At 40.3% G+C, this 25126-nt stretch overlaps 1 protein-coding gene across 3 annotated transcripts in view; it reads right to left on the bottom strand.

Moving 5' to 3' along the window:
- LOC122809734 overlaps window positions 1-25126 on the bottom strand; it is a gene marked incomplete at its 5' end in the record, with an annotated part of 455767 nt that overhangs the window by 150146 nt on the left and 280495 nt on the right. For 2 of the 3 annotated variants that reach the window (XM_044081441.1, XM_044081442.1), the window contains 1 exon segment: window positions 17172-17255. In XM_044081441.1, coding sequence (XP_043937376.1) covers window positions 17172-17255 — 84 coding nt within the window. 3 annotated transcript variants of the gene reach the window in all.

Raw genomic sequence — 25126 nt, 5'->3', positions numbered from 1 at the left:
ATCAGTTTTCCTAAAATCCTTGGTTCTGTGTAAATAGAAGCGGAGTTGTTGGTGCACATCTAATTGGTGGAGCTTGTATTCTGCCTTGTTGCCATGATTGGGGAAAAACTCTGGCAGCTCAATAGTTTGGTTTAGATTAGTTTGAGAACACACTTTAGGTAAAAAGGATGGGTTAGTTTGAAGAGATACTCTATCCTTATCGAAGATCAAGTAAGGAGATTTGGTTGACAGGGCTTGCAAAAATGTTTTCCACGACAGAAATCTGAGATCACATGTTGATGAGGACTCAAAGGGAGGTAGATTTAGATATGATAGAACAAAATTCAAATCCTATGGTGAGAGAGTGTCTTTAATGGGGAGGTCTTAATAAGCAAGTACCTTTTAAAAATGCTTTGTACAATCTGTGTGACATCAAGTTAGGAGTCCAGTCACCTATATGAAAACTAGAAATTGCAGCTAATTGGACTTTAATAGCAGCTGCAGTGGAACCTTGTTGAAAGAGCTCTGCCAGGGATTCAAGAATTGAGCTGATTGTGGCACAGAAGGGATCAATGTCTTTTGTTGCAGCCCAGTATGAGAACGTCCTCCATTTACTGGAAAATAACTTCCTGGTTGAAGCCTTGTGTGAAGATACTAAGATATGTTTCACTGCCAGTGTGAAATTATGAAGCCTGACTAAACTTGGAAAAGGAGCAGCCAAGCTGTCAATTTGAAGGTTGGAGGGAGGGGTGGGGTATTCCGGATGTGTAAGTCAGAAGGTCTGGAAAAGGGTCCAGAATGCACGGTTCCTCCTGAAGATGAAGCCAGAGGAAGGGAAACCAAATCTGACGAGGCCAGTATGGGGCAATGAGTATTAGCCTGCTTCCCAATGACTTGGCTTTCTGTATGACTATGGGTATTAGAGGAAAGGGGGGAAATAAATAAAGAAGTGCCAGGGGCCAATCATGTACGAGTGCATCCCTTGGTGACTCCCCCGGAGGGGGGGGGGCTAGGGCAAAGTAGCTGCTGTATTTGGCATTCATGGGTGTTGCGAAGAGATTGCAGCAAAGCTGGCCTCATTTCCGGAAAATAATCTCCACAATGTCTTGTTTTAGGGACCACTTATGAGGCATGAGTATTGCCCTGCTGAGCCTGTCTGCTATCACGTTGGATTTTCACAGAATGTGCGTTGCTGCTAGAAAGTGTTGGAAAGATATAGTCCATTGCCATACTCTGAGTGCCTCTTGGCAAAGGGGATAGGATTTGGTTCCTCCTTGCTTGTTTATGCACCAGACCACCGACATGTTGTCTGTCTGAATTGCAATTGCTCCTAATGAAAAAGCGTCCTGAAGTGCTTGCAACATCAAGAGCACTGCTCTCATCTCTAGGACACTGATGTGCAAATGGGACTTGTGCTCTTGCCATGTGCCTTAGACCATCCTCCCTAGATAATGCCCCCCACCCTATCTGGGAGATGCCCGTGGTCATTGTCGCCACAGGTTGTCGTAGGGTAAAGGGGTGACCTAACATAACTTGACTGGAAAAGAACCACCATCGTAGATACTTCTTGCATGGCTCTGTGATTCTGATCTGGTGAATGACATGGGAAGTTCTTTAAATGACCATTGAGAAAAAAAGAGCCACTGCAGAATTCTCATGTGCAGCAGGGCTAAGGGAACTAGGGTTATCGTTACGTTCATGGTTCCTAGAACTTTTAAGAGTTTATTTTTTGGCAGAAGATTGGAAATCTGTTGTCTGAGCAGAGAGACTCTCTCCGCAGGTAGCTTTGCCATCATGGAGACGGTGTTGAGATCTGCTCCTATAAATGTAATATGCTAACATGGCAACAAGGCAGGTTTTTTTGAATTTATTGTTATCCGCAAGTGAGAACAAAGTTGTAATGTGGCTTCTCTTGCCTGTTGTAGTAGATGCCTGGTGGTGACAGTCAGGAGCTAGTCATCTAGGTATGGAAACACTTGGAATCCCAGTCATCTCAAGTGAGCCGTGACTACTGCCATTCATTTGGTGAGCACACTTGAGGGCTGCAGTGAGACCAAAGGGCAGAGCTCGGAACTGGTAATGACTGTCTCCCAAATGGAAGCGCAAATGACTCTTTGATGGCATGTCCATTTTTATATGGTAGTATGCATTCAGGAGGTCTACCAAGCACGTCCAATTTTCATTCCCTAAAAAGGGGAGAATAGACTGCAATATCACCATTTGGAACATTGACTTCTTTAAGGTTTTGTTTATTTTGCTGAGATCCAAGATGGCTCTTCAGTCCCCTGTTCTTTTTGACACAAAAAAGAATATTGAGTAAATTCTGAATCGTATTTGGTCTGTGGGGACTCTTTGGATGACTCTTGTTCAGCAACTTTTGAATTTCTACAGCTGCCTGTTCCCTTTGACTGGGTGGAACGTCTGGGATTTTTCTGATGTGTGAAACGGGAAGGCAAAAGGGAATGGAATAACATCTGGATATTATGCTTTGCATCCACTTGTCTTTTGTGATCTCTAGCCAGGCTTCAGGGTACAAAGATAAACGCTCCCCGACTGCCTCCAGGGGAGGGCAGGCGGGCCTCCTTTCAGGAGCACTGGAAATGTCGGTCGTGAAAGGAATCATGGTCATCCTGATTTTGCGGACCCCCTCTGCTGAGTGGACGATGTCTACTTGTGCATCTTGAAAAACACCCTGGGATTTTTTGAATGACATTTTACTGCCCTTCTGACCCTTCGGATAGGGTCTGGATGGTACGGAAAAACATACTCCAACAGCAGAGAGAGCTTTTCCTTCCAGCTCGCATCTGGTGAGTGTGTCTTTGACTTTTGATCCAAAGAGTGAGGAAACACTGAAAGGGGCATTGAGAAAGGTAGACTTGAAACGTTCCGCAAAGTTACACAAGCACATCCAGAAGTATCTTCTTAGGGAAACTCCTGAACCCGCTGCCCTACTTGCTCCATCCGCTGCATTAGAAATCAGTCTCATAGAGGAGTCCATTATGGAGTTTAAGGTGGATAGCTGAGAGGATACCTTAACTGAGGCCCCTGCAGCTAATGTACCTTGAAAGGTATCTCCCAACTCTTTCAGGAAATCTCTTTAAAGTCTAGTGAAGTGCGTTAGGTAGTTCAGCGATCTAGGGGCAAAAGTCGCTGATGAAAAAATATGCTTCCCGTACTTGTCCATCGTTCAAGACTCCTTGTTCAGTGGATGGAGAGATGAGGACGTTTCGGAAAGTTCCTTCTTAGTGTCTGCTGCCACCACCATAGCATCTACAGGGGCGCCTTCTGTAAGAAATTCTTTGTCTGTTGGAGCTGTAATAAATTTATTTGGCCTCTGAGGGATCAGTTCCATTGCATCTGGTGACACCCACGACTTTTGACTAACTAGTTCCATGAGTGCGTCGAAAGGCAGAGACACCCAGGTGGCTGAAGGTTGAGATCTAAAGGCCTTTATGTACACCACCTCTCTGTTTAAGGATTTCCAGGATATCCGCAAAGGAGATATCCTCACAAGATGACTGTGGGGACCCTTCTGACTCCTCCAGGTCAGTGTCTGATGTGACTGACTCATCTGCTGAGTCCAGGTGCTTCCTCTTACAAAGTCCCTTCTGGGGAGCCTTCTCAGAAGGGTATTCTGGAGAGGTCTCAGAAGAGTGTTGCTCACCCAATGGGGCACCCCGAGGCCTGGAATCTCTGCTCTCCCGTGGTTGGGATAGTGCAGAGAAAGAAGCCAGTGCTTTAGGGGGAAGAATGCCAGTACCTTTTTGTAGAGCTGTGGGGGAGACAGCACACTCCTCATCAGCTCAAAAGCCATTCCACCCAGCTCCGAGGAAACCTCCAGTTCTGAAGAAGCAGAGGGAATCCCGGGCACCAAGTGGGCTGACTCTGAACCCAATGCATGAGCTGAACTCACCTGTGCCGAAGCTCCGTGAGGCAAGCTCGGAACTGAAGAGTCTCTGGTCCGACCGTCCCCTCTGTACCTGACTGGAGAGCTTCGGCTCCTAGACATCCCAGATGGCACCGAAGAGTCTACTACAATGGGTACCAGGCATTCTGGCTCTGATGTTCCAGCTTGGCTCGGAGGAGGAATCGACGTGGACAAAAAGGTTTTTATTGGCTCTGAAACTGACTGGGTTGGAGCCGAGAATAGTTTTGCCAGTGCCAGTGACTTCAGTAGTCTGCGCACCACCCTAGACACATCGTCATCCAATAGGCTCCTGGAGGACCTAGGGGAAAGGGTTGGTAAGCAAGATCTCTGTAAAATGAGAGATCTCAGGGTAGGGGAGACCGGTAATAATTCCAGAGACCGGCTCCGAACCTGAGTCTCTCTTTGCTCCAAAATCTGTGGCACCAAGGAGCTTGTTTGTCTGATCCAGTTGGTTTTGGATCCAATTGAGTAGTCTTTGCTGTCTTCTCTGGTGGTTCTGAATGGCCAGAAGAAGATGAAGAAGATCTCTTGGTAGGTTTGTCAATTTTGGTAGACAGAGACTTAGTCTTATTGGGGGTGCTCTGACTTTCTAAGCTTTCAGAGAAAGGAGACTGCAAAAGCCCTCTTACAATAAGTTTGTTTTTGCTCTCTAGTAAAACCCCAGAGCTAAAGGAATGACAGAAGGTACATGTTTCTTGTAAGTGAATGGCTCCAAGAAAGTACAAGCAGATACTATGACTATCGGTCAAGGATATTTTCTGGGAGCACTACTGACATTTTTTAAAACCAGATGGCTTTGTTTCCTCTTGGCCTTTAGACATTACGGCAAAGTGAACAATGAACTACAACTATTATTTTTTTATATATATATCAATGAATAGAATAGAACTAGAACATACTGCAATTCAAACCACACTCAAGATTATATATAACTATAAACTGCACACCACACTAATGTTTATATAGGCCTAAAGTTTTGGAAAGTCTGCAAAAGAAACAAACTGTCTAGAAGGGAAGAAAGTTAGATTTACCCTCTAACTTAAACAGGCACAAGCTTAACTAACTACCAGAATACTTTAACAGGTTACAAACACAGTGACTGGAAGCACTTCTAACCTAAACAGTGCTCCAACAAGAAGTTCACCAAGAATATGGGTTAGGAAATTTAAAAAGGATAGGAGAAAATGGGCTGATGAAAGAAGCGACGGCCAACCAGAAAGCCAAGCACGGCGAAATATATATGTATGTATGTATATATATATATATATATATATATATATATATATCTATATATATATATATATATATAGGAAAACACAAACAGCAAAAGTGAAAAAACACATTACAGGATAATATAACTAACTAATATTGAAATAAATTACAAGTAAATATAAATTTTTATTTAAAAAATCCAACACTTAGCCCTGGCCAAGATGAAGAACCTCTGATCTGTTTATGTGCAAACAAGATTTGAGGAATTACACCACTGTATGATGGGATAGATATTCAGCCATGGGCCAAGTGAAAGACTTCAAGCTTTAGTATTCGGCCAAGTCAGAGCCGAGGATCGGCTGCGAACCCAACCAGTAAGAATGAAGGCGAGATAGGACAACATAACATTATTATTTCAACGTCTATGCAGACAGCACTACCAGAAACGTTGTTTATTTAGCTACATGTGACCACTGCAGTAGTTTCTATGTAGGAAAACTACTAGACAACTAAAATAAAGTATTTCAAAACATGTATACAACATAAGACTTAAGGACCAAAAGAATCCTTTGATGAAACATATTCATGAGAATTTGGGACATGTGTCCACTTTAGGGTTATACAGACTGCAGAAACTAACCATAGATGGGGAGACATTGACAATGCTATGGAACTAACAGAAATGTCATGGATTGGGAAGTTACAAGTATATGGATCTCCAGGAATTAAAACCAATTACCCATTGAAACCAGCTTTGAAAAGGCTGAGGCTAAGGAGGCATCTCTGATTGGTTAATACTATATCTGGAGTGACGTTCATAAGAAAGGAAGAGTTGCCCCTTTTTATTTATGCTGATCGGCTGAAAGTGATGTATATATACTGTTCTACATCCTGTTTTTTTCTATGGATCTGAGGAAGGATTTCTAAGATCCGAAAGCACTTATCTTGCTTTATTTATTGTTTTACTAAACCTAATGTTTTATTATTAAGTTCACTATTTTTTCCTTGTTGTTTTATAGTTTTTGATAAAATATTTTATTCACAAATACCCTGGCTGTGGTGGCTTTACACATTTTATACATACATATATATATATATATATATATATATATATATATATATACACCCACATATCTATATATATATATATATATATATATATATATATATATATATATATATATATATATATATATATATATATATATATATATACATATAGATACATATATATATATATATATATATATATATATATATATATACATGTTAAAAGATCGAATGGTTGAAACATCGAACTGCATATGGTTGAGATCATATGCTCGATGTTTCAAAACATCGATCTTTTAATGTGGCTAAATGTAAAAGAAAGAAATGAGGTAGAAGACTGTAATGTAGGGGGGGCAAGCCTCCCACAGCCCCCTACTTAAATATACCAACTCCGAGATCATGCTACAGCAGGGAATAGGACAACTTCCCGTTCAGCGCTGTATTCTCATTGTGGCGCGATCTCGGAGTTGGAATATTTAAGTAGGGGTGTGGGGGGAGGTGCAGGGGGGCTTGCCCCCCTGCATTACAGTCTTCTACCTCATTTCTTTCATTCACATTTAGCCATGTTAAAAGATCGATGTTTTGAAACATCGAGCATATGGTCTCGACCATATGTAGTTCGATGTTTCAACCATTCGATCTTTTAGCATGTAACTATATATATATATATATATATGTGTGTGTGTGTGTGTGTGTGTGTGTCTGTGTATATATATATCTATATAAATCTAAACTATACATATATATATATATATATATATATATATATACACACACACACACATATATATATATATATATATATATATATATATATATATTTACGTACGTATATATCTGCACACACACACACACACACACACACACACACACACACACACACACGCACACACATTCAAGTACACAGATATACATATATTTATATATATATCTACATTTGATAACAATCCAGAAAAATTACCGACAAAGGTCCTGGGCACTGTGTGGGCTTATCTTATCTCCTCACATCCCTTAACCTCAAAGAACAACTATATATGAGCAGAGTATTTCCTTTCCTGAGAGTATCTATCTCACTGCTGAGTGATCTCCATACTTCTGCATGTCAAAAACAGCATAACTTTGCAGTTTTTTCCCCTCTGTGACATATCTATCCTACTCACCTTTCTCACACATGGGATGAATGAAATCTCATGATACATTCTCTAGAAATTTGTTTCAATTGCTCTTGCATCAATCGCATTTGCAAATTACCTGCTAAGGACAAGAACACACAGCAAGGTATCAGCAATAATCTTTTATTTATTCTCACTGGAGTCATAAGGCTATTTAAGCCCTAATAATTCACAGTTGCACTGTCATTAATAGCTACATTCTTTCCATTCTGGGGGCCATAAACCAATTCAGCCTCTGCTTAGTTCAAAATGTTATGTATACAGTAAGAGATGACAGCAAACTAGGCACAGTCAAAAATCCCCCAATGACGCAAATACCTCCAAGAAGACCAGACATAGATTAATAGCTGGTGCCAGAGGCATAGTCTAAAACCTAATACAACAAAATGCACTGAGAACACATGTAGACAGTAACCTGGCCTTTGACCGTAATGTTTCTACAGTAATAAGGAAATCACTCTATATTGTGTAACTCATACGGGTGTGACCATCTGGGTCCAATGATGTCATTTCACTGTACTTGGCCCATATCAATGCAACCACTGAGTACAGTGACCCCTTTGATATGTATCTCACCAGGCATATGCAACAACTGGATCATCCATAGATGTTTCTCACAAAAAGAATACATGGTCTCAACAACAAGTTGTACGCAAACCACCTCAAGGTTCTATCCCTGTACTTGGTCTCCTACAGACTACTGAGAGGCGATCTATGTCTCTCTCTAATGGACCTGTTGCATATCTGCAAAACAAATAGCAACATAATTACTCATTCTAGGGACCTAGGGAGCTACATCTCATCTGCAGCATTAACAGGACATGTTGAAGGGACAAGCATGTGTCTCACAGATTGATCCTTCTCTAGAACAGGCATCCCACCTATGTGAAGCAGAGTTCTTCCTAAACAAAATTCAAGTGTAACTTGGGCAGTGGATGGGAAAAAGGAGATTTACCCCTGGTTTGGCACCTATATTTCTGGCAGACAGAGACAGCCTATTAATGTTTGATCACCCATGCCCAAACCTACATATATACCCCTTAAGATAACCCTAGGGTATTACAACTTGTCGTACATATATTCATGAAGCATTGCTAGGTTTAAAAAGGTTGTCCTGGGGTCATTAGCCTAGCAATTACCTATGAATCAGTATGTCCAAAACAATGTATGGTTTAAGCATCTGGAAATGTGTGTGAAATAAAGCACTGGTTATACATACTGGAGTGGCATGCCATACATTACTGAGCTTGTCACTGTTAAAAAGCATACAAAACATTTCTTAAATAAAGTTCTATATGAAATAAGACAGTTTACATGATACTAAATGACTGTCACTGTGCAAAGATATTTGTCTGTGTACTAGACATGCATTTTAAACTGTGTATTTTACTGGACACACTTATAGGAATGCTTTGATCTATGCATACTTAGGATTCATTAATGCTTTGTCTAATTTACTATAAAACTGCTGCACAAAAAAGAAGATACATTTTAAGACTATGATCTTTTTGAATTGCACTGCCAATTACAAATTAGCTGAAGTTTTCTAACGAAGGAAACAAAATACTCCAACTGACTTTAGGGAGTGGGGTGAGGAAGGAATTCTAAGACAGGATCTGAAACTCAAATTCACATTTTTCAAACAAGACAGGGTGGAATCATAATGCTTAACACAAACAACACACTGTGTGTATGCTTTGTGTTCATAGGTTGGTACTAGGCTATCGGCCCTAGGGCCTATACAAGCCTAGCCATAACAATTCCATGGCTATTTCTTCCCACGATATTTACTTCCCTGGACCCTGTCTAGCAGGGAGACTGACGTGATCCTGGGGTAAATTTCCTATCTCCCATTCAGTCATCAGGGTTCCTTTTGAAGAGGTCCAAGGAGGCGCTCTGCTTGACATGTATGGGCAGTCTATTCCAGAGTATGGGGAGTTTCTGGGTCAGGAACCCATCCCTCCAGCATGTTTTGTTCATTGTGATGACAAGGTTTTTATGTCCCTGGAGCGTGTGGCTCTGATGGATTGGGAGTTCTTTAAGTGATGCATGTCCAACAGCTCTGGGTTTGACATGGCCTTGTATGTTAAGCAGAGATCACCTCTGTGTAGACGATATATGACAGAGTACAGCTGGAGTTTTTTTAGTCGGTCAGCATAGGGCATCTGCTTTAGGTCTGTGATTCTTTTAGTGAGGTGTTTCTGCGGCCTTTCCAGTTGTTGCATATGTCTTGTGAGGTACACACCAAATGGGGCGTTGTACTCTATGATGGGTCTAATGAGGGATGAGTACAGTGGGACAATGACTTCCTTTTTTCTGGATGAAAAGCCCTTAGTGATGAGGTCTGCCACATAGAAGGATTTCCTGACCGTTGTGGCGATATGGTTATCGAAGATGAGACCACTGTCCACCTGTGTTCCTAAGTCTCTTATCACACTATCGGTGTTTAGTGTACTGCCACCTATGTGGTAATTCATGGGTACATGTTTTTTCCCAAAGGGGATAACTATACACTTCTTGGCATTGAGCTTGAGCCCATGGCTCTGGCACCAAGCATTTGTTTCTGTAAGGCCTTTTTGAAGAATATCCACATAATTTGGGGATCCAGTAATGGCTCCCATTTTGCAGTCATCTGCAAACTTTGTTAGCCAGAGTCCCTCAATGTTGGCCTGCACTACAGAGAAGTAGATCCCAAACAACAGTGTCCCAGGACTGAACTCGAGTTACTCCACTTGTCACTTGTCTGGAGCTGGATTTGGAGTCGGTTACTTTTACAGTGTGGGTTCTGTCAGTAAGCCAGTTGGCAACTCGAGTGACATAGGGATTTATGCCCAGCTTAGTAAGTTAATCTATAATTCCAGATGTCGAAGGCCTTGGCAAGGTCCAGATCGGCTGTGTGGACCGTCTTACCCTCGCCCACATCTCTAGAGACTGATTCAAAGTAGTCAATCAGGTACAGGAGACACAATTAGCCCTTCGTGAACCCAAACTGGGTGGGGTCCAGTGTTTGAAGGTTGCCAATGTCTTTGTTTATAAGTCCCATGATAATACGTTCCATGGCCTTGCATATCAGGCTCATCAGACTGATGGAACAGTAGTTCCCAGGATCCAAGATAGATCCCCCCTTGTGAAGTGGGATAACTGTAGCTGTGCGCCACTCAGTGGGCATGAAGCCTGAGGTGAGGCTATGATTAAACATGACACTTAGGTGAGGTGCCAGTTCATTTTGTAGTTCATGTAGTACACAGCCCGGGATGTCGTCTGGTCCCATGGTTGCTGTATTCCTAGCTTTGGAGAGTGCGTTTCTTGTCTGTGTGGCCGTTATTACCAGAATTTGGTAATCTTTCTGTATTGAGATGGGCCCTTTAGGGGGTGAGTGGAGGGAGAAGTCGGCACTAAATCAATCTGCCAGGATATTGGCAATGTCCTTGGGATCAGTATATTTAATGCCATTCTGTGGTAGCTCAGAACAGATATAAGCACTGCCATTTAGACTCTTGACATAGCTATAGAATGCCTTGTGATTGTCTTTGGAATCTTTGGCAATTTTATTTTCATAACTAGCTTTGGAGGATTTTATGGGGAATCTCAGCTTCTTACTGACACTAGTAAGTGATCTTTTTGCATCCTGGGATTTTTCTCTTTTCTGCAACAGTTTCTTTCTTTCTTCCTTCTGTTGTACAGTTTGTTTATGACAGGAGACCACCAGATTGGCTTCCTTTTTTTTGAGGAGAGTGTCTTGGTTCTATTTGGGATGGCATGATTCATGCATGAGTGGATGTGCTCGTACAGTGCTTTAGTGTAAGGTTCAGCAGTCGAAATTTCAGTTCCCATCTGCATGGGTGTTATGACGTTTGTCACTTCTGACTTGATTAGCATGAAGCTGGCCTTGCAGAAGTTTTTTATGGATGTTTCCTCACTGGGGGGTGGGGGTGGGATGTGGATGTCAAAGGTGATTAGCTTATTGTCAGACCACACAACGAGGAGGTGACCACTGGTGTGGAGCATCGATTTCCCATGTTGGTAATGACCAGGTCCAAAATACTGGAGACCCTGGGTGGGACTATGGATTAGTTGATCCAGGGCATTGGAATTTATGAATTCCAAGAACCGCTGGGCAAAGGTGTTGGTACACGAGTAGTTTTCCCAGTTAATGGCATGGTAGTTGAAATCACCCAGTATTAGGGTGTTTGGTTGTATATTAACATTTTCCAGTGTGTTTAGAAAGGTGTAGTGAGAATCTTGGTGCATGGTGGGGGATTTGTAGCAAGCTACAATTTGGATTGCAGTCTTACATAGTGTTAGTTGCACCTGGAGAACTTCAGATGCATTGTGTTGGGCAACTAGCCTGGAGGTGTGAATATCCTTGGTGAATATGGACACTCCTCCACCTTTAGTGTGTCAGTCCTGGTTTGGTGGCCAAAAAGTGTGGTAAGAGTTGTAGCCTGGTATTGCAGGGGTGCCCTCTGCAGCCTTGAACCAGGTCTCAGTTACTGCACAGATATCAATGTTCTCCATTTTTAGGAGTGCCTCGAGAGAGTGCATTTTGAGGTTTAGACTTCTAGCATTAAGTAGCATTACCTTCAGATTTTGCATACTTGTACTTGTTACGGTGGTGGATTTGTCCTTTGACAAAAAAAGCCACTATAGGGGTGTCAAGAGCCTTAGCCTGTAACCTGAATCCCAGGGGCAACAGGTGCAGACCATCTCTGGCAAAGCATTGTGGTTTGTCGAGCATGTCGTCCCAGGCAGACAGATACTGGATCCCCTCTGAATGACACCAGAAGCTTACCAATTGTTGAAGTCAGTCATTTTGTCCTTATACTATGGTATAATTCTGGGTGAAGGCAGGATGCTACTCAGGGCTAGGGTCATACCTGCCTGGGCCACATGATCCGAGAGTTCTCCCATTTCTCTTTTAATGTAGTCCAGGGAGGTATGTCTCAAGTCATTCACTCCAACATGGACAATGACAGAAGTGTATTTGTACTTGTTGTGGAGTGATTTGAGTGCATGCGTTATGTGGCGGATCCTGGCACCCAACAGGCAGCTGACTGTAATTTTCTCCTTGTTCAGCCTGGTGAGTGGGACATCAGTGTGCCTGACTACAGAGTCACCTATGACTAAAGTGTCAGGTACGTTGTCTTGCCTTAGGGGCTGTTGTTGGGTGGCACACAGGTGTTGTGAGCTATGTGATACTTTGGTTGTGATTGGTCTTTGTTTGCGTTTCAGCATCAGAGGTCCTTGTTGCTTGGGCAGATTAATGTTAAGGGCCTCTGCATATGTGGGTTTAGTGTTGCTATGTGTGGGTGTTGGTAGTGAGGGTTTTGAAGGGCTTTGTGTTGCTTGAGGTGCAGTGCGCGTGTTAACCTTCTCCTCGTGATTGTCTAGCACAATTTTGGCTGGAGAGAGCTTTGCTTCCAGTTTGGCTATGTAAGTGCATCTCTCGCAGGTTGTAGTGTTGGGTGGTAGGAGGAGAGGGTTGTCTGCATACATGAGGCAATTGCTGCATTGCCCCAGTATGCCCAGATTCACCAGGTGGACAGAAGAAATCACCGGAAGCTGACCCTTGGACATGCCTGGTTAGGTGCTTACAACAGATGTTTTCCCTTACCTTGGCAAGCCAGTAACTATGTGTACCATCTTCGACTTGTGTAACCTTCTTGAGTGAATAGACAGGTACTGTTGTTAAATTCAGAAAAGATTCCTTAAGGTGTACACGTTGTTTTAACCTTTATGAATCCCCCATATGTTATTTCAGCACTTTTCTTGCCAAGCACTTTTGAAAGAATGTTTAATTCATGTGTAAGAAAACAATTTTGTAAGAATAACAGCAAACTGCACACTGCAACTCCTACTGAGGACTTCCAACCTTAGCAGCATTTCTCACTGCTTCCATTCTAAGTGAATGTAAGTGTGATGTGACAGTACAGTCTACGGTATTATGAATCCATCATGCTTGAAGCAGACTTGCTCAGGGGTCAGTAGCCCACAGGGGGGAAAAAAAAAAAGAAGAGCATAAGACCAAACTCTCTTTCTATAGGGGAATCACTGCCACTGTAATTTCTAATTGTGCGCTGGCAATGATTCACTTCTTTAGGGAGATTTCTCCCTTCTTTTACACACACACACACATATATATATATATATATATATATATATATATATATATATACACACACACATATATACATACATACATACGCACACACACACACACAAAAGTGTGTGTGTGCATGCATATACATGCATACATATACATGCATACATATATATATATATATATATATATATATATATATATATATATATATATATATATGGGAACACTACTAAATCTCGAACTTTTGAAATCTCGAATTTCAAAAGCTCGAGACCATGCAGCCGAAACCTCACATTACCGAAAGACCAGAAGCGCGAAATTCAAAATCCCGATGGTAAGGGATTTTGAGTTAACGCTTCTGGTGTTGCGGTTCAGGTAAGTATGTGTGTGTAAGTGTGTTTGTGAGGGGCTTTAGTGTGTGTGTGTGTGTGTGTGTGTGTGTGAGGGGCTATAACGTGTGGGTGTGAGTTTGCCTTGTGTGTATGTCTGTGCGATCTCGGAGTTGGAATATTAAAGTCGGGGGGTGTGGGGGGCACAGCCCCCCTGCTTAACTTTAGTGTAGGGTGGTTTGTTTGGTTATGGGGTGAGGCTGTGTATATGTTTGTGTGTGTGCTGTATGTATGTAGTACTTTCGCGATTTTGAATTTCGCGCTTTTAACATGTCGGTAATGTGGGGTTTAGGGATTATGGTCTCGGTATTGTGGGCTTCGGGTCTGTGTAGTTTCGGTATTAAGTAGTGATTCCATATGTATGTATATATATATATATATATATATATATATATATATATATATATATATATATATATATATATATGTGTGTGTGTGTGTGTAAAAATCCAAGAATTCACGGACTAGGATAAAAACAAACACAAATGCTCCGTGATCACAGGAAAACACACCATGTTTACTGAAAATGGCAAGGGCAGATCTTGCCTATTGAACCTGGTTGACTTTTTTGAGACTCACCATGTCACTGAATGAGGGAAAGTCAGTACATATAGCTTACCTTGACTTGGCCAAAGCCTTTGACATATTCCCCCACTCAGGCATCATTGAAATGCTAACACTACTTGGCGTAAATCCCCATCTCATCAGGTGGGTGGCCAGCTGGCTCACTGATAGGACCCACAAAGTCAAAATCGGTCCCACCACCTCCGACAGCAGACCTGTCATTAGTGGTGCCCCCCACAGATCTGTCCAGGACCCCGATTGTTTGGTATCTACTTCCCAGATGCCCAGGTGAAGACAAAAGTCCTGGGGCTGACCAAGTCTGCAGACAACTGTATGTTGGATGTTGTCATTGACTCCGAAATGATGTTAACATACTTCAAGGGGGTCTCACAGCAACAAATGACTGGTGCCAAAGTCATGGCCTTAAGTTAAATGCAAAAAAATGTATTATCATAACATTAAGCAAAAACATGGCCCCTACTGATTACCACATTAACAACTACTCCCTAAGTACACAACCTGTGGTGACAGACCTGGGTACACAAGTTGACAACAATCTCACATTTGACCATCGTGTAGCGGCAGTGGTGAGAAAAGCCTTTTACTTGGTTCATCTCATAAGTAAAGGGATTGCATCCTGAAAAAAGGAGGTTATTACTGCTCTGTAATCCTCCCTCATTAGACCAATAACTGAGTACAATGCCCCATTTGGTGCATCTATATTACATAATCAAACTTTTAAAAGTTCGAACGTCGTATGGTCGACACCATATGATCGAACTTTCAAAAGTTAGAAAATGTAATAAAAAAATATAAAACAAAGAAAAAACCTACCTGAACGGTTTAAGCAGGGGGGCAAGCCCACAGACACCCCCCCACACCCCCCCGCTCTTTAAATATACCAACTTCGAGATCGCACTACAGTGCAGAAAAGGGAAATCTTCCCATTCTGCACTGTACGGAGATCTCCGTTGAAATGTTAGAAATTTTAAAAGTTCGATCATATGGTGTCGACCATATGACATTGAACTTTTAAGAGTTCGACAACGTGATATAGACCCTGTTTGGTATGTACCTCTCCAAACACCTGCACCAAATGGAATGGTCACACAAATACCTCACAATGAGAATCCATGGCCTCCAAAATCTGTCCTGTGTGGACAAGCTTAAATAACTATCACTATTCTGTATCATACAGATTGCTCAGAGGTGATCTGTGTCTCGCCTACAAGGGAATCTCAGACCCTGCTCTACTAGCAATGCACCATATTCGTAAGTCTCAACTCCTCGCGTAGTACCTGATCGAAAGGCTTAAATCTAATATGTGACATTAACAAAACTTGCTGGAGTGACATGTTTGTCTCCCACTGGCTGCTCTGTCTCTGGAATAGACTCCCCATACATGTCAAACAAAGTACGTTGCTGACCCTCTTCAACCGCAACCTTGATGAGTGGATGGGTAACTGCAAATATTTCCCAGGAGTTCCACCAGTGTCCCTCATTGACAGGGGTGACAGGTGCTGATTGGGGTTTCTTTTTGGGGGATAAACTCTTGGCTAGGCTTATTAGCCTAGTATTCTCCTATGATCCTATAAGCATGTTCATCCTTCAGATCTGAAGTCTTATAATAAGGACGAAAGCATTCATGTACCATTTTCAATAAATGTGGTAATGTAGTATAGTAATATGTACAATGTTTGGGGGGAGTGGGAGTATTGGTCCCCACATCAGGGGTGCATGGGGGCTCAACCTCCTGCAAAAATCAAGAAAAAAAGGATTTTTTTTTTCACCAGTATGGATTTCCGGCATTTTCCTTTGTGTTCTTTTGGAACATCAACTTTCAGGAAGTCGGAGTTTTACACTAGACCCACTGTGTCCTCATGATGCATTATGGCCGAGTAGCAGCTTTCTATGTAAGCAAATCATGTCAAGGTAGTGCAACTCTGAAAAAAGAAGAACACTTGGTTTTGCAAATAAACTGAGGCTTCCTGTTTCCATAGTACTTTGTAGCAGAGATGATGAACATTCATCTAATTTCCAACTAGAAATCAGTATATTCATATATTAGCAATTTGATGAACAGAATTTTTTAAAAAACATTTCAGCAACCAAGTGTGGCTCTATATCTACATATGGATAGACGAGTATGTCTGAACTGATCAAAGCAACAACACATGATTGTTGCCTCAGAGATATTGAAACACTGATGGTACTGACACTGAAAATACAACAGTTTGTGTCAAATGCCCCCCCCCCCCCACACACACACACAGAAGAAAAAAATCAAACTTAACCTCTCCCAGGTGCATGCGTGTGTTGGTGGTGGGGCTTTGCACTGGCACACAGTACAATACACAATGTAATATCTACTCAAATTATAGCATCCAAGTTCCCAGCTGTTGAATTAATGAAACCAACTCATTTGGTGCTAATGTCAATGAAACTTCTGACATGTTTACTGGCAAACCTGCAGAAATACCAGTAGGATATTCTACAAATAATAACTGATGATTAAAAATAATGTCTATGAAAATGTTTTTATCCAGTACCAAAATATTGACAATTCCTTCTTGTAATTATCAGAAGCGTTCAACACAGACTTGAACCCAAGATATACAATATGAGAATGATGCCAACCAATGCTATACAATAGAATGTGCACTTTAAAAGGATAAACATGGATAAACTGTAAACTAGTCTGTTTTTATCTCAGTGCCAAAATGAATTTCACAATGTGTGTATGCAGCGGGGATGAACCGACAAGACATACTCACATGACATGTTGCCGTTTCCTTCCTCATCCTCAAGCATAGTTTCACAAGTTCCTAGAGTGCTACATACAGCATCATTCTTCCAGTCTAACGGAAAATAAGAAATGGCTTATGTTGGTTAAACTGTGAAAAACAAGTTTTTTACAGGGCAATTAAGCTATCTCTGCTTGTTTTTACCTAGGAGAGAGTTGAATGTGACAGAAAGAAAATACTGTTTACATTAATGTCCCTTTTTATGAGCCATGTTAGAATCGTCTTCCTACTGAAATGTCGGCACTCGAAATGCAGAGTGCCGACATGCCAAAAAAAAAACTGAAAACAGGGGAAGGGCTGATTTCAATAAGCGCTCTTCTTCTTAAAACTTCATTTCTGCATGGGGGCAAGTCCTCCCTGCACTCCTTTCACCCACCCAAATTTATATATACCAAGTCCAAAATCGCCATTCCTCAGAGAAAAGGGAATATTCTGAGAAATGGTATCTCACACTTAATATGTACAAGTCCATTCATTCATCCAGTCAGTCTTCATATTTCAGGACTCACTCTAGTGGATCCCAACATTTCAAATGGTTACTGTTAGAATCACTAAACTGACTGCTCGTTCATGGTCAGAGGTAATTTTAGGACCAGTTACTAAATCATGCCCTGTGATTTATTTTTTGACATCCATGCAGATGTCTAATTTTTTCCTATGTAAATCTGACATTACTGACACTGTACTACTCCTAGGAAGTTTATTTCAACAGCTAGTAAACCTTATTTTAAATAACTTTTCAGGTTCTCTTTTTCTGTCTCTTTGCAAGACAAAGGAGAAAATTCCTGAAACTTGTAGTATTTAACTGTGCATTTCTATAAAGACCACCATCACAACCACTGAATCATGGACTGCAAGAAAGACTTTACACATACCTCCTCTGCAATATATATGTGGCAAAGAATAAAAGTTCATACATACCAGTCCCTATAAGGTATCTCAGACATTATCTTGATTCTTTCCAAGAAAAAAAAACATTTGTATGCATTCAAGTTTAATTATTTGCATGTTGTTATATTCACAGAACACATTGTTACACTGAGCAGCAGAATGCAACAGAGAAGCATAAATATAACATTACATATTTGCACCCAGATATACAAGTTTTAGATGAAATGGATACTGCTACAAGCTTTATTGATCTGTACAAACAGATGCAAATTACAGTACATATTACTGTCCAACTGAAGTTCTAGATCCTATAAGAAACAACTTAATAGAATCTCTCTACATACCTCTCAGACAATCCCTTGGTACATCAGGAACATCAAAACCAACACACAGCAAAATGTAAAAAGTTTAATAATGCCATAAAACCACATACAATTATAAGCCGTTTGTCTTCTTTCTATTGGAAAAGGTGGATAATTCGGAGACAGCAGGGCCTTGGAAAGAGTGGCTAGGTAAACAATAATTAATCTGGTAGCTTATGTTAAATGCGCACACCTTTCCAGGTGTTAATGATTGTGTGTCAATGTTACCAGTGTTAAAATAGAAAGGTCAGTTGGTTTCTTAGCTCAATTAACTTTGAAACAATAGAAGTTAACTGTTTTTTCTTCTTACTTTTTGAGCTAATACTTATTAATTGCATGTTAATTGTATCTAAAATGTTACTGGATGTTTTTTAGATATGTAATTAGAAATGTATATAACGATGTGACGATGCAAGGTATTGCCAGCTATGCCAGGAGAAGTAGGGCATTGTATGTGTAACATATGCCAGCACAGCTAGCTCGAATTTTGTAAAGAATTATATGTTATTTGTATATCAAACTGATGTGTACAGATTGTTGTGTTGAAAAACGTACTTGTAAAGCTGCTTGTGTTAAAAATGTACCAACAGTGTTCCCTGCTGGACAGAAAAAGAAATATACATGTATTATTGTAACTGTTTAAATGTACATGCTTTAACAGAGGATACTGGAATAGAAGAGGTTAATCTCAATCCACCTAATTCTGAAAATAGTTTGAAGTTAAATTATCTGGCGTAGGTTATAAAGATTGTATCTTACAGTTCTCAATGCATCTAGAGACAAAATGTCTGTAATAGGAAGCTGCCTGCATTGTCTTTGGGGTGAACTAATTGCTACCCTGGAAGGGTGGAGGTTTGAAATAGTTTTAGGACTTCCAGGAGCTGCAGCAGACCTTAGCAAAGCTCTCTGTGTATTACTGACACATATGTGCCACATCCCGACAGCTTCTAGCCAATGGGGGGGGGGGGGTATCATGGGAACCAGAAGTGAGATGACCAGATGTATGTGATGTCACTCTGTAATTCATCCCTAAAAATGACATTTTAATACTAGGTGAGACTAAAGTCTCATGGCACTCACCTACTCACACACCCCTCACCTACTTCATCTTGCCTTTCTCTAGTATGTGAACCATGGAATAGTATTAGATCATTCAGGAAAATATAGTGAGATTAGTCATGTATGTTTTTCTGCATATGTGTGACTGTATTCATCTGTGTTATTTTAATATTTCCTGTGATTGAAAATCTGAAGTTTATTGTAAATAGATATTCCATATTTTCACGTTTAATTTCTTATTTACTATTATATATATTTAAACTTTTCATTGTGGCTAATCTTTTAGAGAATATTTTAATCTCTGAGAGTACTTATATATATCTGGTGACAGATCTGGCCACTCTTGAAAGCCTTGCTGTTGGTCAAACTACCATTTGTATTATTACTAATTTCACTCAGTATAGCTGGGTACCCTTGAAAGAGCCTTAGAATACCTGGCTTTGGAGTGTCTGGTGGTGGTGTAACTACCTTATAGTCTGGGTAGAAGGGGGCATAGCAATAAAAACTGTGCCAGCCTTTCCAATGGGTGTATGAAAATCAAATCTCAAACAGTGTGTGTGTGTGTGTGTGTGTGTGTGTGTGTGTGTGTGTGTGTGTGTCAGCTGTGTGAAGTAGGGGCATGAAGCGCTGATTTCACAGACAGAGCGGTGGAGAACTTGGCTTGGACACAGCTGTGGTCTCAATTCTACAGCTGTGCCATTGGGGAGTCTTAATGGGGACCTGAAGGGTGACAGAGAAATCCAGACCCCAGACTGAGCATGATCCCTATGTGCTCTTAAGGGCAATTGCTTGATGCAGAGAGCTGCATCTGGAAATACGGACTGCATCCTTTTCCAAGTGAACGTCCCTCTCCAATGTCAGTTGTGAGGATTCCGGCTCCTTGATTACTGGCCCAGAGGGGGTATATATGTAATTAATTTAATTGATGAGAAGTTTTGATAAGGTCTGGAGTTAAGGATGAAACAGCTTAACTGTGCATGTGGTTTTATGGAGCTATTAAACTTTTTACATTTTGCTGTGTGTTAGTTCTGACGTTCCTGATGTACCAAGGGATTGTCTAAGAGGTATGTAGAGAATCTTTGAACATGAACCTCTTGTTTGTTCATTTGGATTTGTGGTTAATAGAATCTCTGCCATAGCTGCTACAACAGTCCAAACTCATATATGCCATTTTCACAATTAGTTCAAGTCCAAAGGAAGTACACCAGGCAGAAAAAGATCAAGAAGCATCACAACGCTCTGTGCACAAGGAGGATTATCACAGATCATTCCAAATATGCAATCATGTGTGAACTTTCTTATTTAAGATTCTGAAGATCTTGTGGAATAAAAGAGCATAATGTTAAGCAAAACAGGATCCAACAAGGATGCTTGAGGGACCTTGCTATCCTCCCATCACTATGATGACACGTGGCTAAATACAGAGGTCTCTTTCATCTATGTATCAGCCCTCTAGATATTAAACTATGGATTAACCACTAGAGATTTCACACTTCTACTTCACCAGCAAACTGCTGCAATATGAAAAGCAAAGTGTGAAAAAGTGCAAAACATGGACTAGAACAATACATCACATACTCCTGTGTAGACTAAGGTTGAGGTCTCTGGAGCGTGTGGTGCGGAGGGATTGGGATTTCTTTAGATGTACAATTTCTAACAGAGCTGGGTCACACATGGCTTTGTAAATCAAGCAGAGATCGCCTCTTAGTAGACGATATGAAAAAGAGAATAGCTGGAGTTTTTTGAGTTTGTCTGTCTGTGTAGGTCATGTGTTTAAGGCCTAGGATCCTCTTTGTGAGGTACTTTTGTGGCCTTTCCAGCTGTTGCATGTGCCTAGTGAGGTACATGCCAAATGGGCATTATACTCGATGATTGGCCTAATGAGGGAAGAGTAGAGAGATGATGACCTTTTTCTTCCTGGATGCAAAACCCTTGGTAATGAGATGTGCCACATAGAATGTTAGACAACTCCATTACATGAAACATATGACAGATTAACAAAACATATTCCACTAACCATAAGGACTGACAAACATGCTAGATCTGTTAAAACAAGTGAAATGCTACTGGCAAACAGGGTACAAAATATAACAATTTTTGGAATCAAACCTAAAAGTATGAGTGCAAAAACTCCTTATATGGGACATAAATTACAAAAAACAGTGGTTTGTTAATGTACTTTCTGTAAAATAAATTGATAACATAACATTCGGTGTCTTGTGGATGAAAATTAAATATAATTTACACTACCTCTTCAAAGAATTAATGACCCACTGCTCTCTAGAGGAATACTTTTATAAGGATACTAACTGTACTTGCCTCTGTATGAAAAGCAAGACTCAAAAACTCACCAGTTTGGACAACATCAAACAGCAACAGGCATAACGATGCAATACAGTACTTGCATTCAACAGAAACAAAACTGCGGAAAAGCACAAGTACAATCAACTCCGCATTATCTGGCAGAATTAATCCAGGGAAGAAATTAAAAAGGAAATGATGAACCTAGAGGAAAGAACTCCGAGTTTACCAACACAGTTCTAGAATTGTATTACTCAGCTGCTATAAAACTAAGCAAGAAGTCATGTAACTCAGGGTGTGGGCCAGTTATTGTTAATCAAGAATATACTGACAACTCATAACCATAATAAAATAAAATACAAACTTATCTTTCAGTCAGTCATTGCAATCCAGTGATGAAAACCTCCTGCCTGTCTACAAGCCTAACAAATCTGCTGGGCAATGTTAGTATTTGTACAAGGTTGCTTATGCCTGGAACTCCTTACCTGAATCCATCATATCCATCAGGTCTATACCCTCCCTCCCATCTTTCAAAACCACTCTGAAAAACTTCCTAGTTAAAATTTGGCTCTGTTCTTGCTCAAAACCAGGATAAACTATATTGCTAAATGTGAAGTATCTTTTCCTTCCTTACTCTCCCTTCACTTAGTTGTAACTGCTTTCTAATTCTCTTCCCTGACTTTCTCTCTAAATATACCATAAGCCTGTTTTTCCCTCACCTCATATTGCAATTCCTGTATGTATTAACTTACCTTTACTTTCTCTACAAACTGTCTAAAGTTTCTCTAAATACTAAATGATTGTCATGTACCTTGTATTGATTTTTATCCAATTTTTATATTATGTTTAATGAGTTATAATTATTTAAACTGCAAACGTTTTTGATTTATTTTTGAAGATTGTAAAATTATTGCCCTTAAAATGTTTTGTAACAATTCATAGCTTTTCTCCCTGGGCCTCTGCTGAAAATTTCCTTCTATCCAGATGGATTTTCACAGCAATCAAATGTCAATCAATGAATAAATCTTTCATTTTCAGCAAACAACATGTTCAACAATTCTTATGTTTTGCACAGGTAAGCAAGACATATCATTTCCCAGAACAAAACAGCCCAGAAGAACTCAAACATGAATATTATTAGATAGCAGCACAACCTACCTAAAAACAATTGAGTTGGGTCATAAACTGAAACAAAGGAAAATGTAGTCATTAAGTTACTTTTGTTGTTCCTGGTCATAAAATGAATTTCAACAAATAAAGCTACAAGCCGATTTCATTATTGAACCCACAACACTCTCAATTAAGTTTTAACCCTGATTAGAAATTGGGAACCGTGCCTGTTTCATTCATTTTCATTAAAATAAGGGTTTTATCAAAGAGGCACACTATGTTGGCCTACACAAAGTGTCTGAAACGGTAAACTACAACTGCCTACTGTCGTCATTGTCCATGCGTTCTACAGAGTAGGATGAATACAACTGGTCCCACAGCTACTGATCCAACTACTTGCAGGTGGCAAAGTACAAAATAGTCTGTCCATCTTCAACCAACCAACCTTAGATGCCTCAAAGGCATCAGTTGTTATCCCTTTGTTATTCAATATTTCCATAAACGACTTACACAAAAGCCACAATCTCACAATCCTACTGCAGTACACAAGTGACTTTACAATACTCTGCTCCTGACCATCAAAAAAATATCTACAAAAGGTGCTCAGGAACACACTGCAGTGACCAGCTGACGCATGCCTACTGCTGCACATAAAAAAAAAAAAAAAAACAAGGAAATAGTTTTCTGTTGAACAATACCCACTGCCAGAACACAAAAACGCATTATTACAGCTGCTGACGAAAACTACAGTGGAAAATCAAAAACAACTTCGCTAATACCTAAACTTTACTAAACATTGAACATACAAATGCCTCACCCAAAGTATATCAGTTGCTTGGTGGACTACAGAGAACAAGAAAAACACCTAACCATTAAAATCAGCAAAAGAAATGCATCAGCACTGCTGTCACCATGTCCACTATTCAGATTAATCATAAAAAATACCTAATTGTACAGTGGACAGAATAAAATCTGCATACAAATCCACTGCATGTTTTAATACCAACTCCCTGTACAGCAATGCATCAAACTAAGGATACTGGGTGTCTGTATCTTGAAGGTAGAACAAAACCTCACAAACCCTATTACAGTGCTTACGCTACAAGGCCAACTGTATCTCACAAAAACACTAGTAAATGTATGTGCTCCTTCTAAGAATCACTGGTAAAGTAGCATGGACAATTTAACCACACAAGAGAGTTCATGGAAGCTTCCAGTTCACATCATACATATTCTGACACAGCACTTTTTATACTGACAACAACAGCATGGACTCACCATCATCCAGGACAACCTGGTCTTTGAACCTATAATGTAGCCAGCAGGATCACTGAAGGAAAATAATGGTGCAAATGTGGAATAATATAGCATGCTGGTGCAAATGTGGAATAATATAGCATGCTGGTGCAAATGTGGAATAATATAGCATGCTGGTGTAAATGTGGAATAATATAGAATGCCGGTGCAAATGTGGAATAATATAGCATGCCGGTGCAAATGTGGAATAATATAGCATGCCAGTGCAGCAAATGTGGAATAATATAGCATGCCGGTGCAAATGGGGAATAATATAGCATGCTGGTGCAAATGGGGAATAATATAGCATGCTGGTGCAAATGGGGAATAATATAGCATGCTGGTGCAAATGTGGAATAATATAGCATGCTGGTGCAAATATGGAATAATATAGCATGCTGGTGCAAATGTGGAATAATATAGCATGCTGGTGCAAATGTGGAATAATATAGCATGCTGGTGCAAATGTGGAATAATATAGCATTGCTGGTGCAAATGTGGAATAATATAGCATGCTGGTGCAAATGTGGAATAATATAGCATGCTGGTGCAAATGTGGAATAATATAGCATGCTGGATCAACACGATCCCAGTCTAAGAGCACAACTTCACTTCTTGTAACTAAATGAATTAGAACTATCCTGAAGTAGAATAAATCACTTAACTGTTCCAAATACAAGGATGTGCAACTCCTAATCAAGAACTCAAAACCAATCTCAACGCTGAGCTAACAAACTCAAGGTCTCTGTGCTTCTCCCCAGAAGTGACCCATTCCCTAGCAAATTCTGAGCATGACATGATTATTTTCAAATTATGAAAAAGGTTTTAGTACAACTATAAATGAATACACCTCTTAGATACAACAAACAGGAACTGTACAGCTGCAAAGAGAAATCTTGACCACAG

The sequence above is a fragment of the Protopterus annectens genome, chromosome 8.part0 (assembly GCF_019279795.1).
Source record: "Protopterus annectens isolate FY-2018-M chromosome 8.part0, PAN1.0, whole genome shotgun sequence".
NCBI classification, from domain to species: domain Eukaryota; kingdom Metazoa; phylum Chordata; order Ceratodontiformes; family Protopteridae; genus Protopterus; species Protopterus annectens.
Note: the sequence above shows the minus strand (reverse complement) of the source record. Positions and strands in the feature narration are given on the sequence as shown.